General features: G+C 42.7%; 1 protein-coding gene across 1 annotated transcript in view; it reads right to left on the reverse strand.

Annotated features, from left to right (window-relative positions):
* EXT1 (exostosin glycosyltransferase 1) overlaps positions 1–13,002 on the reverse strand; it is a 178,618-nt gene that overhangs the window by 15,257 nt on the left and 150,359 nt on the right. The window contains exons 2-4 of the mRNA XM_082276706.1: positions 10,291–10,384; positions 7,472–7,579; positions 3,725–3,844 (exon numbers count right to left, since the gene is read on the reverse strand). Coding sequence (XP_082132832.1) covers positions 3,725–3,844; positions 7,472–7,579; positions 10,291–10,384 — 322 coding nt within the window. The remainder of the gene's footprint in view (positions 1–3,724; positions 3,845–7,471; positions 7,580–10,290; positions 10,385–13,002) is intronic.

The raw sequence follows: 13,002 nt of genomic DNA on the forward strand, positions 1-13,002 counted from the left end.
GGCACAATCAGATAAGGAGAAGTCTGCAAATGTACGTGGCCAGGAGGTTTCCATAGACGGTGGAGTTTTCCAGGGCACTGGTAGCCAACAAGGCTGCAGGGGAAACACACGGCTCATGTTCAACGCGCCTCAACGCGCCTCAGTATGCCTGGAACCAGCACAGCTCCAGCATGGGGCAGGGCCCCACTGCCACTGCAGCACAGGCTGCTTTTGGAGCAGTCAGCACCACAAACCTCACCGGCCTGGTTCTGCATCCTCCTGGGGAGCTGGGGAGCTGGTTCACCACAGTTAAAAAATGGATCACTAATTTATCACTCCCCTGGGTCTACATAAGAAACCTAGCTGTCTGTCAGGATAGAGGGGAAAAAAGTAAACTTGGCAGAAAAAGAACTAAGAAGTGTAAAAAGATGACATGGAGGACACCAAGGAATTAAAAAGCAGAGTGTACAGTGTTGCACATATTGCAGAGACAGAATCTACATGGTCTTTCCAATGACGAGGCATGACAGGAAGTTTAATAAGAGAAGAAAGGGGTTAGGATCTCTGGCAAGATCTCCTTTTTCTTTTTGGAATGCATTAATAGTCCAATATTTTTGTCTCACTCATCTTCACACTTCAAAAAGTTCACATATTGCCTTAATCATTGCTGCTTTTCAACAGGCCCTAGCCAAGCATCCAACACTGCTTGTCTGTACTTTGTGCTGTCCCTCTCCCCTCCTCTTCTGGAGTGGAGGACTGAGCATGCTGTGCAGGGATGTTTTGGGTTTGTTTCCAGAGAAAACCAAGCTGAAGAAGTGCAGTTACCCTGGAGCCTGCATCGATGGTGCCTGCAGCAGCCCTTTGCTGCATTGCCCGTGCTCCCACTCACCAGCCTGCAGCAGACACTCAAGAGCACCACTGCCTAACCCACACCTTGTCCAAGGCACTGGGCAATTCCTCTGTGCCTGCCACTGGGGGTTGCTGGCCAACTGATTCAAACATCTTATTTTGGACTATGAGCTGTGTGGCTTAGGCCACTGTGCTGGGGTAGAGTTAATTTTCTTCACAGTGGCTGCTATGGGGCTGTGTTTTGGATTTGTGCTGAACACAGGGTTGACACTACAGAAATGTTTTTGTTATCGCTGAGCAGGGCTTGCACAGAGCCAAGGCCTTTTCTGCTTTTCATACCACCACACTGGCAGGGAAATTGGGGGTTTCTGGGAGGTTGGGAGGAGACACAGGCAGGACAGGTGACCCAAACTGACCTAAGGGAAATTCCAGACCATATGACATCATGCTCAGGGTTTAAAATGGGGGGAAGAAGGGGGAAGAAGGAGGAAGAGGGAGACATTTGGCATTATGGTGTTTGTTTTATCAAGTCACCATTACACGTGATGGGGCCCTGCTCTCCTGGAAATGGCCAAACACCTGCCTGCCCCCGGGAAGCAGTGACTTAATTCCTTGTTTTGCTTCACTTTTGTATACAGCTTTTGCTTTCCCTATTAAACTGTCTTTATCTCAACCCATGAGTGTTCTGGCTTTTACCCTTCCAGTTCTCTCCCTGATCCCGCTGGTGGGAGAGTGAACAAGCGGCTGCCTGGGGCTTGGCTGCTGGCTAGGGTTAAACCACAACAGCCACCAAATGCTGTGAAATGATCAAGGAACTTAAAATGTGATTTAAGGTTTCCAGAGGTGTGAAGGATAAAGGCTGTGATGTCCTTGCAGACATCTGATTTGGTGCAGACTTCTTCCGTGTTGATATCCTCAGACATAGACATACACTGGCTCTGCAGTTAGCAGGCAAGTGATTATTCTGATGGTATCTAGAACCGTCAGAGCACTCTGACACAACAGTATTACAACAGAAGATGGATCACATCCACCAAAAAAAAAAAAAATCCTGCTAGGAATTTTCTTCCAGGCATTAGATTTTAAGAAGAGGATATACTGCTTGCAGGTTTCAGACAACAAAAGTCCCTCTCAACTGTTTTACTCCTTTCCTAAGGAAAGTTAACTTGGGACTTTACTTAGGCAAGTTGAAATGTGAAATGAGTATCTGTTCATAACAGAATCCCTCTTAGCTGTCTCAAAAGACTGAGAGTCCTGAAATAAAATACAATTAAAAAAAAAAAATCACAAACCAAAATCAGTCTCCCAAACAAATGAAAAAACGCGTAATGTAACTTCAACACCAGGGATACATTAATTGGTTTCATTAAACTAAATCTTCCAGGAACACTTCTGTCTTCACTTTGTTTTTTCTGCTCTGAGCAAAAACTCCAGCTTGCTGGTTACCCATATGGTTCAGCTTTAGAGTTTTTGCTGTCTGTTGGGCTCCTGCAGCCACATGGGCCAATGTGTCTCAAAGCAGCACTAAAAACATGTGTGAGTGCTGGAGTTAGATGTGATGGACACCAAGGCTGTGGGAGCTGCAGGTTATGTCCCCTGGAGTCCAGCCCCAGCACAGGCAGGAGAGGGGCAGTGGGGAGAGCCGTGTGCTCCTGTCCTTTTAGCAATCCCTACCAACAACAGGGCACATGCAGGGAAGGGGCAGATGATGCATGAGCCACCTGATGGTCCCTGGGAGCATTTCTGTAAGGGTTAATTAAATTGTGAGCAATGGCACATGGTCTTTCACCTTTGTGATCTGATCCTGGTGTGGGCTGTGATCATTATCACTACCGCATCAGTGCTTATGGGGAGTCTGACGATGAAGTTGCCAATGGGCAGCACAGATGAAGATATGCTCTCCTGAGGGCAATGGGAGTGTTGTGAGCTCCTGAGCTATGCCAGAGGCTCTGCAAATGTTCCCTGCCTGGTGTTCTTCACTGGCATGGAAAAACCTAAGGGACTGACTTGCAGCAGCTGGAGGTGGATCAGCCATGGGCACTCATTTGCAGTTTTCAGGGGGAAGCAGGCAGACCAGGAAATGTGGAGCCTTAACAAGTGTGCATTACAACAGTGCACAAAGACAGGTGCAATTGCAGAAGCATTAGCATAAGACGAATGCATTTGCACCTACAAAGTGAGCTCCTTTCAGTGGTACAAATGTGTCAAAAAGTCATGTGAAAAATTGCAGAACAGTTAGAAAAGAAACCTGCTTTTGAAATTGCAGCCTGGGTCCTACTTCTGAAGAGGCTTTCATCTTTCCTCTGTCTCTGAATTCAGAAAGGATTCTATCCACATTTGAGATCATCTGTCTCCCCTTTTAATAGCAGTCTAATTATGATTATCTGTTAATAATTTATAAGAATGATCAGGCCTTTCCCTTCTCCTGTGTGTGAAGATAAGACACAGCATTTACAAGCCCCCCCCTTTTCCTTGAGCCAGATCAATAGTCCCATCACAAGGCATCAAAATGTTAAGGAATGGTCAAGGAGGATCCCTACAGTAATATTTTTTCCAAAATGAATTCCAGAAGTGTTTCTTAAGAAATACATTTACTACCAATGACAAGGATAGTGATTCATAAGCCATAAAGCCTTGCAAAGTCAAGATCACACATGACAACTTTTCCATGCATTGGGTAGCTCCCATTTTTCACCGTGTCAGTTTTCTAATGTGGATTCAGATAATGAAGAAAGTATTTCCTTAGGGGAGAAAACTCATCAAGATGCTGAGATTTTTTCCCAGTGACCAATTGCATGTCATGAAAACCAAGGTCTGATACCAGCTGAGGACAGGAGTAGCTGCACAGGTACAGAAACCTTGCTGCTCGGCAAGGTCCCAGACAATTTTTACTCACCTCTAGTGTAGTCAATACAATCTTCTCAACTGAAGAAAAATAAGCCTCCCACAAGAACTGTGTCTGCTGTCTAAGTGCTAGGATTTTATCCTGATGGATAGACCTGATTGTAGAAGGAATCTGTAATACAAGATGTAATACAGTCAGAAGCTTTAGAAACAACACAATCTCAAATTAATATGCTGCTGACAAGCCCTCTCCTCTATTAGCAGGTTATACAGCTTCAGCACTCCTGTCCAATGGAGATGCGTGTCAACAGTTAAAGCCTTGATGTAAAACAGTAAGACACAACCCTTTATAACCTCTGGTATTGAATATATTAATTTTTTTTAAATCTGCTTTCTTTTAGTTTTTAATTGTTTTATGGTCACAAAGCCTTGTGGTGTGGCATAGTAAGGAGGTCCTCCATGCACCCCTCATGCTTTTCATCCCACAAAACTCTTTGTGGACTAGTATTTTAACAAGCTAGTACCTGCAGGTCTTAAGAGTTCAATAATCCCCATGCTCCAAGTATATTAACAGGATCTGGAATTGCATTTACCACAGCATGGCAACACTAAGTGTCCCAAGGAAAACATAGCAACACCTTAAGTAAGACTCCCCTTTTTGGGAGCCTGTGGATCGAATCGCATTTCACTAATTACCTTAGGCAGACCTAAGAATAATATCTTCCACTACATCTGTTATTCACAAGGGAAAACAGTACAAATTTTTGCCTTTTCTCCATTAAATCTACACATTAATTGTTGTATAAGTTGCCTTAAAAATAAACCCCAAATTGTCCTGCTGCAACACTTTTCCATTAAAATATGACACTGCTCACTAGATCAGAATGGGAGTGTCTACAAAAGATGTCATCATCTTTTACCATCCCCATGTCCTTCTTGAAACTAAGGTGTGTATGTGCCATTCTTTAACTTAGGACATTGACCAAGGCCTCCAGTACAACTTGGACAATGAGAAGTGACACTATCAAGGGAATTTAACTGAAATTTGCTTTGGTGACAAGGACTAGTCACAGCACCAGAATGGCATTTAGGATATGCTGCTGCTTTGTGCTCATCTTTTTCTAGAAATTAATAGCTGTGTGCTTGCACCTACATTTTTGTGATTTCTAACTGGAATCACAGAATTGTTTAAGTTGGAAAAGACCTCTAAGTTCATCAAGTCCAACCACTAAATTAGGCCAACTTGTTCTCAGACACTCCCTTCTCATAAATCTTTTACCTGAGTCATTAGTTTTAAAAGCAAATACCTGGGCTGTGTATTTGGTCCTTGTGCATTCCAGCTTATTCTGAAGTTTGCCTGCATACCACCACATCCAACCCTTTTCTGACCAAAACACACTCTGCTTATTCCTAAAATACTCTGAGAAGTGGCAGCAATCATTATTTGATTTCAAATATTCCCAAATCAAATTATTTCCTGTGAAACCTCTTTCCTGAAGAAAAACTGTGACTTTAAGAATTTACATGTAAAAAATTTTCACAACAATCAGCAAATTCTTTACTTGCAGAGTTTGCAACCAGGTCTGGACACTTTGTCCATGGCTCCAATGGCTGCAGTGTCAGATGGGCCAATCTTTGCTCTCTCAGCCCTTCACCTCTTAGACCATCATCTTAGAGACACTGCTAATATAGTATAGACTTTGGGCTTATGAGAGAGTTAGCACTGCAGCAAGCCTGAGCAGAAGAAAATGGTCAGATTGTCCAAGATGCTACTTTATGTTCCTCCCCTATAGGCCCTTTAAATAAAACCTAGGTCTTCAGGTAAGATACTCCATGCAGAAGTAGTATGAAAGACAGAACATGAAAATGTATTAAAACATGTCTTTCCAAGTGATCACATCACTATTCATGATGTGTTCCAGTAAGTAGAAGGATAATAAACATTACCTGCACTGGCTGCACAGATATGCATTAATCACACCCAGAAACACTATCAGTAGCAAAGACAAGATTCAAGTCACTTTGCAGTGGCAATACAGCATTTTCTCAATAAACATTTCATTGCAATATGTGCAACCTTGTGTGGTGTGTGTGTATACATGTGTAAGCAACCAGTAAAATCAATACTCAATCCTCACTACACCTTTTGAAAGGGAAGGCTGCTCTGACAATGAAGGTTACTGCAAGAAGTTATGATTTTACACACCATACCATGTTTTGAGTGACAGCAAACACAGTGTCAAGGTTTAAAAAAGCCTTGATGGGGGCTCTGTTACAACAGCTGGAAAGAAAAATCAGGGCTCCCATTTTAAATGCATTTGCCTATTCTATTAATCTACTTGTCCAGAAGGACAGGTGGAGAAAATGATGGATTAATACTAATCTGGCATGATTACGTTGGAATTATTAGAACTTTAATAAAAGGTCATTTCAGCAATGAGTAGGGGGGAGGGAGAAACCACCCTGCACAAATAAGTGCAGAAAGGCTGGATTAAGCTCTCCCAGTGCTATGATGAGGAGAATATGCAAATAAAAACATCCGAGTTGCTCTCAAACAGGAAATTAAGAACTGTAACATAACAAAAACATTTCCCAGAGCAGACATTCAGGCCCTCTGCCAGCTCTTTAAAAACACTGTTAATAACAGTGCAGTAGCTGTTCAATATGGAAGCAGCTGTGTGAAGTGAACGAATGGCACGTTACCGGAAAACATGAAGATCAGCAAATTATTATTATTTAAAGAGAGACATAATTTTGCTCAGAAAAAATGTGTTGTCCACAAAAGCAAAAATCAAATGGCCCTTTTATATTTGCAGCTTGTATCACACTAAGTAGACTAGGCAGCACATTGCAAGGCTTGCTAAGCCAGCTCTTCACAAATATTTACTTCTTTAGACAAATTAACAGCCATGTAATGACATTGCAAAAATACTTTGGTTTGGGGTGGCACCACACCTGTACCTTAGAGGGCTTCTCTCTGTGGATGACACTAAATTCAAGGATAAAAAAAAAAAAAAATCCCTCTTAGTGACTACTTTGTGTTTATTCCAGATCTTGTGGATCTCAGCTTCATGCTAGGCAATGGCACTTTGGGGAAACCAATTTTTCAAGAACTTCTTCTAACATCAACTTCTCTGCAGAATTTACAGAATATATTTAGATTGAAAAACCCACTAAGGTAGCTGAAAAAACCCAAAACAACCATAGTGTATTTAACACCAAAGCAGATGCTGAAAGTAGCAGGGAATTTGTAACTTCTCAGCCCACTTTTGTTCCATGATCTCAAGATCAAAAATAAGTGACATGAACACTGCTTCAGAAAGCAATGCTACATGGTCCACGCATCAGAAAAGGGACAGATTCTGCTTCCCACCAAATTGTTAGATGTTAACTCCTGCCTGAGAAAATACCTGCTTTCTTGAGGATACTCCTGAGGATAAACTACTTTTTAAGCACTGGAGCAGAATGCACCCTCAAATGTTTTTCCTTTCATCACAGTACCTGGACAGGTCAACCTCAGATTGGCATCCAAGTGCTCCACACCAGAAGAGATTTCATGCTCTTTGCAAAACTAAAAGTCTCCTGCACTTAAGAATGTGGCCTGGTGGCTGCAATGACCTTCAAATCAAATAATGAATGATGTCATATTAAATGAGTTCACAGCCAGTCTGACACAGAAAATCCCTTCATGATAAAAATTCTTTTACAGCCCTGACCTTTTGGATTCATCTTCCCTGTCCATTTAGATGGTGGCAGAAATAATCAACGCATCTGCTGAAGGCCGCGGTCTCTTTCTTACCTGTAATAACAATCTCTCATCGCCTATGATGGCAGCTTGGTTCCAATCAATCACTTCCGAGAACGGCAACTCCCATCCATTGCTGAGCATGACCGGGACGCAGGCAGCCTGTGGGCACAGAGCACGGCCACCATCAGCAGCTGCCCCACCACCAGGGCAAGCTTCGAGCTTTCCACCAACACCATCACCCCGTTCTCTGCACAAGCTCAGGAGAGGCAACATGGCAAAGAACATCAGAAGCCAGAAGCCGTAGGAGGGCAGCCCGAGTGTTAGTAGTTTTCCATTTTGGGTTTATTCATATGCACTGAAAGGTGGGGTTTGCACAGAGAGTGGCCATTTGTCATCTGGTGCTTACGCTGCCAGATGAGGGCAGAACTGCTCAATGCAGCAGATGGAACACTAGAGAATTTAATACAAAATGATGGCCTCTCTCACTGCTTTGTGAACCATTTGGCAAGGAGCAACTTCCCTGATTTTTTTAGTATGTTGCTGACAACCCGAGAGAAAATACAGATCATATTTAACTCCTGAGCACCTTTCCCATGAAGGGGTAAATTCTCTATCCTGTTTGGTATCAACTCTCCAAACAGAGGCAACTGCACAAACACAACTTGTCTGTCATCACCTGTCTACAAAAATAAGAACTGTTGTATGTCTTAAAACAAACAAACAAACGGCATACACATTTAGTATCTATTTCATATCGGTATGATCTGTCTAAACTAATTAAACTTCTACGAGTTTTACAAGTTCTACTGCACAGACAGTTTGTGAATACTTAGTAAATAGGTCAGTATTTCCATAAACACATGATCAACCGTTCTGTTCTGGTCAGCTCAATCACAACATAAGAACCAAGCCAAAAACCTTCTGATGTGACGAAATAACCTAGTACCAGAGGATTTTTATCAAATCTGTGGTCTGGATTAGTTTCTTTTGGATCAAACCAAGTTTAAGTGCTCTGAGTTTGGTCCAGACTAGGGTTCAGGCCTCCCAAAACCTCCCAAAAGATGGTATAAATGGGAATCTTTCAGACTGCTGTACCTTCCTTGGTAAGATGTATCATGCACAGCATCTTAGACTGGTCAAATCTACATTACAGCAGTGATTATGATGTGTAAAGAACTGTGATCTTCTGTAAGAAATTACATCAGTGCATGAAAAAAGCCAACCAGAAAACACTTAGTAATGTGTTTTCATGTTTAAAACATTTCACTAATGTGAATTATGAATGGATTGGGACTTTCAACATTATCTGGATCCAGACAGAAACTGGGAATACATCATTATTGGTGAACACTGCTGCTAGCATGATAGCAAAATCATCAGTTGTCTACATTTTATCATTGACCTGGAGCCCCCAAATTCTGGGCAGTGAGGTACACTCCCTGCTTTCTCCTCCTGAGATGATGCATCTAACAGAAGCTGCGTGACTTTGGGCCCAGATGAGAGAAGAGCTGAGGAATGCTCTTCAGGAGGATCTGAAGTGACTTGTCATCTCATGTAAGCCGAGCCTCTTCTTCCTCTGAAGAGACTGGAGAGAGAACAGCACTTTTTAGGCTATTAATCTTCTCCTTAGTAGGAGAAAGGCAAGTGACAGTCCAGAACTTGGGTCTCAAATTCGATTGCAGGTGTGAGGTTCAGTGGTTACACCCACGTGTCCAGAGCATGTAGGGTACCCAAGAAATCCAAAGGCTGGCAGACATGACACAGGATCTACTGGAGTCCTTCCAGAGAAGCAGCAGAAAGCCAGAAGTGTTTCTGGGTACCCTGGGCTTCTAAAATGACATAATACACCTACACATAGGTACCTGAATCCTGCTCAGCACTGCAGTAAACAATACTCCGTAACAGTGGCTGGGACATTTTATGGTTGATGATGTAAAGGGCTGTCACTGTCAATGCTGGGACATTTCCCAAATGGCAAGAGCATTCCTGGAGGCAGGACCCTGTAAGGTGTGTTCATTTGCCATTTCACTGAAACTGAAGAAGTGCCTCAGCAGCTCCTTCTCTCCACTTCAGCCCCCATGGAAATCCAGATGCCAGACCTAGAGGGGAGTTGCAGTACCTCACAAAATGCTCTCTATGGCTGACTGAAGATCCAGGACCTCAGGACTGAGCTGATGTTTGCAAAAAAAAAAGTCAGACAGGTCAAAGGCAGTGTAGGCAGGTGTCAGGCTTGACTACCATGCTGTCTGGCCACAAGGACACAAGGACTCTGGAGTCCTTTTGCATTGCCTTCTGCTGCTGCCCCACGGCAAAAAGGGGACCACTAACCAAAACATTTTTAAAAGGTGAAGGACATTCAGGTGCTGTCCCAGACAGCATGTGAGCTCCCTGAGATCAGCTTATATCCACCTTCATGTGAAGCTTCCATGCGGAGCTTTACCACCTCCAGGCCACCTTCTGTATGTTCAGCAAGCACCATCTCAAAACTGGCAATGCATAAGCAGATCTGTTTTGGCTAAGCGAAAACAAAAAGCTATTTTTACTGCCCCAGGGCTTACTGGTAAAGGCCAGTGTCTCCCAGGGAAAGTCTCACAGCTTGATAAAATACTGTTCTAAACTGGTCCAATCTCTCAGCCTCACCACATGCAGGGAAACCCTTTTCCTGGAGGTAATGCAATCCAACCTTCAGATGAGTTCAATGTTCAGCCCCTCCTGGGAAGAAGCTGCCAATTGCTCCAGAAGTATGAATAGAGGCTTTTGCAAAGTGGATTACTGTCCACCAAGGAAATGAAACACATTTCCCTCCTCCCCGCCTCCTTGCACACCGAATTGCAGCCAGTGTAGCCACTGCTTTAAACTGCAGCTCTTACCTGCAAGGCTTCCAGAAACCTGAAAGAGCCAAGCCGGCGGCCACGGGGAACCAGACAGAAAGTGGCATTGTGCAGCATTTCACGGTAATCATACCTAACAAGAACAGGGGAGAAAAGAGAAAATTCAATTAGTGGTGAGTCCTAGAGTAACTGGGCGTGAAAATGCAAACAGCTGTTGAGATACATCTGGATAAAATCATCCCCAACCAAGACTGTTCACCACCAGGTTAACTAGCTCCCTCCATGCATGTGTATCAGCCCCCTCTCTGGCTCCTTTTTGTTCATCCTCAGGAGCAACCACCATGGGAGAGAGCTGGGGAGAGTGGTAATGACACTGTTAAGGAAGGAAGTAATTTTGCCTTTGAAATAATGAGACCGTTCTATATAAACAATGCACAACTTCTAACAACAAACTCACACTAAATATTTTGGTACCCAAAGCATTGTTGCAGCACTTCTGTGACCCTGATTCTATTCAGATTTAGGCAAAGCCATGCACAACTGTGTTCATTTCTGCACAAGAGGTTTGTACAAAGCAAAAAAATATTTGAACTATGCCAAATTGAGCAGGCACTAAAAAAGGGATGGGGGGTTATAATGACTCACTTGGTGGTTATTGTTAAGTGTGGAGAGAGGAGTAACTACCAGATTTTGTCAAGTAACCACATGGCTGCAATGATCCATGCTCCCGTGAATGAAAGTGCTTATAGACACTTCTGGGTTTTTTTTTTTCCAATTCCATCAATCACCACAAAATCATTCACCAAAACCACACATCAAATCCCAACAGTGTCCCGCCTGTTATCAGCGAACTGTACTTCTGACAAGCCCATGGAACTGTGAATGGCATTGACCTCGTCTGAGTCAAAAGGATCCAGACTGAACACCCTCCATTCTCCAGAGTGTCATGGACTCTGCACATAGATGTTATTTTGACAGCAACTTGTAGCACTGGAATTTTTTGACACCAATAGTCTAATTTTACCATGTCCTGCAGGAAGAGCAATTTTTTTATATGTGTCTACGTGTATAGATATACATATATACATGATTATATTTTATATACAAAGAAGTCAGGATCTATGTTTGTATTCTCACACAGGCCAGACAGATGGGAGTAAGCCAATTTTCAATTATAAGCTCTGTCTTTAGGAAGAGACATCTTGCAAAGGCCCATTTGCTTAAACAACCGTGTATAGCTAATTTGCACAAGAAAAGGTCACTGTGAATGGATTAAGATTATCTCCACTGAGAGTAAAATAAAACCCCTCATTGCATTAATTAAAACTACAAAACAGACTTCAAAGTCCCTTTTTTCTTTTGAATCCTATCTCAACTTTGGCTAAAATACATACATACATATTCCATCTGAGTGGCAGCAATTTATTTTTCTCTGTGTGGGATAGAGATTGGCAGCCATGTCCCAGCTCACCAGTTAGCACTGACACCGCACACAGAGGAAAATATGAGGAAACTGGTATATCAAAAAAAACCCCCCAAAACCCAAAAAAAGTTGCCATTTTTAAGCACTCCTTTTTTACATGTTGAGAGGTCTGAGGTGCATTGCTTTTACTGTGTATTGTAGGACAGAAAATTTTAATAAATACCAAAAATAGAATACCCCATAGGGCTAGAATACACCAGTCAGACGTTCCCCATCATTAGCTAGCTAAAAATGTAAAATCCTGTTAGTACCCCAGAATGCAACACTATCCACAAAACATTGATGGCAAAACCAGAACACAAAGGAAAGCAGAGAGCAAGGCCACTGCAAGTGAGTCTTCCATATCCCAGTGACATCCTATACTGGGCAACTTTTCTTTCATATCTAACTTGCTGCTATTAGGATAGATTTACAAAGGGAAAAAAAAAGGAAAAGGATTTTGTTGACCATTTTCCATGTGATTTATTGCTGAGCTCTGTAATAGCACAGTTCATGGTCATCAAGCAATTTATCTACAATCATATGTACACAGAAAGCCCCATCCTAACCTTGCTGTATGGGCACAAAATTTCTACTTCCTTCAGGGAGGACCCACAAATACAGAAGGAGCAGATCCAGAGTAAAGTAATATCTATCAAGAGCTGCTGCAGTGAATGAACCGCATCAGAGATTCTATTGAATAAATTTCCCTGCAATTTCAACCAAAATGCTTTAAGGTGACTCAATGGGATCTCTGAGCACAGTGATAAGGGACCCATGTCCAGTTTAAACCCCTCAGAGACCACTCCAGGATCAAGCATCTATTTGAAATCTGCAAACATAAGGTTCTGCTTTTACTCCTATGAGTTCATGGGTAGCACCCCAAGCAATGGGAGCACCCTGCCTTAGCTGGAAAAAAGAAGATGGCCCAGCATGTTTAAATACAAATTTGGAAAAACTTTTTGTGCACCACATGTAACCAGCCCCAAATACACAAACATTTCTTTGGGCTGCAAGCATAGCTTTGTAATTTGAAACATCGCTTGTGGAGGAAATAATTTACACATACCGAACAGTATTTCAGAGTCAAGCTTGAAGTAGAGACCGTTTCATTTTTTTTCAGACTGCCAGGCAGCATTTGGAGGAGACCTTGGCCATAGAAACATCACCTGGTAAATGAAACTCCAGCACACAGGCCATGGCGAGGACAGAAGGCTCAGGGCAACTTTCAGTTTCAGACTCCTTCCCATTCAGCCCAGACAGAACCATGCACACAGCAGCAGGTTTGA

This window comes from Coloeus monedula (assembly GCF_965178545.1).
Source record: "Coloeus monedula genome assembly, chromosome: 1".
NCBI classification, from domain to species: domain Eukaryota; kingdom Metazoa; phylum Chordata; class Aves; order Passeriformes; family Corvidae; genus Coloeus; species Coloeus monedula.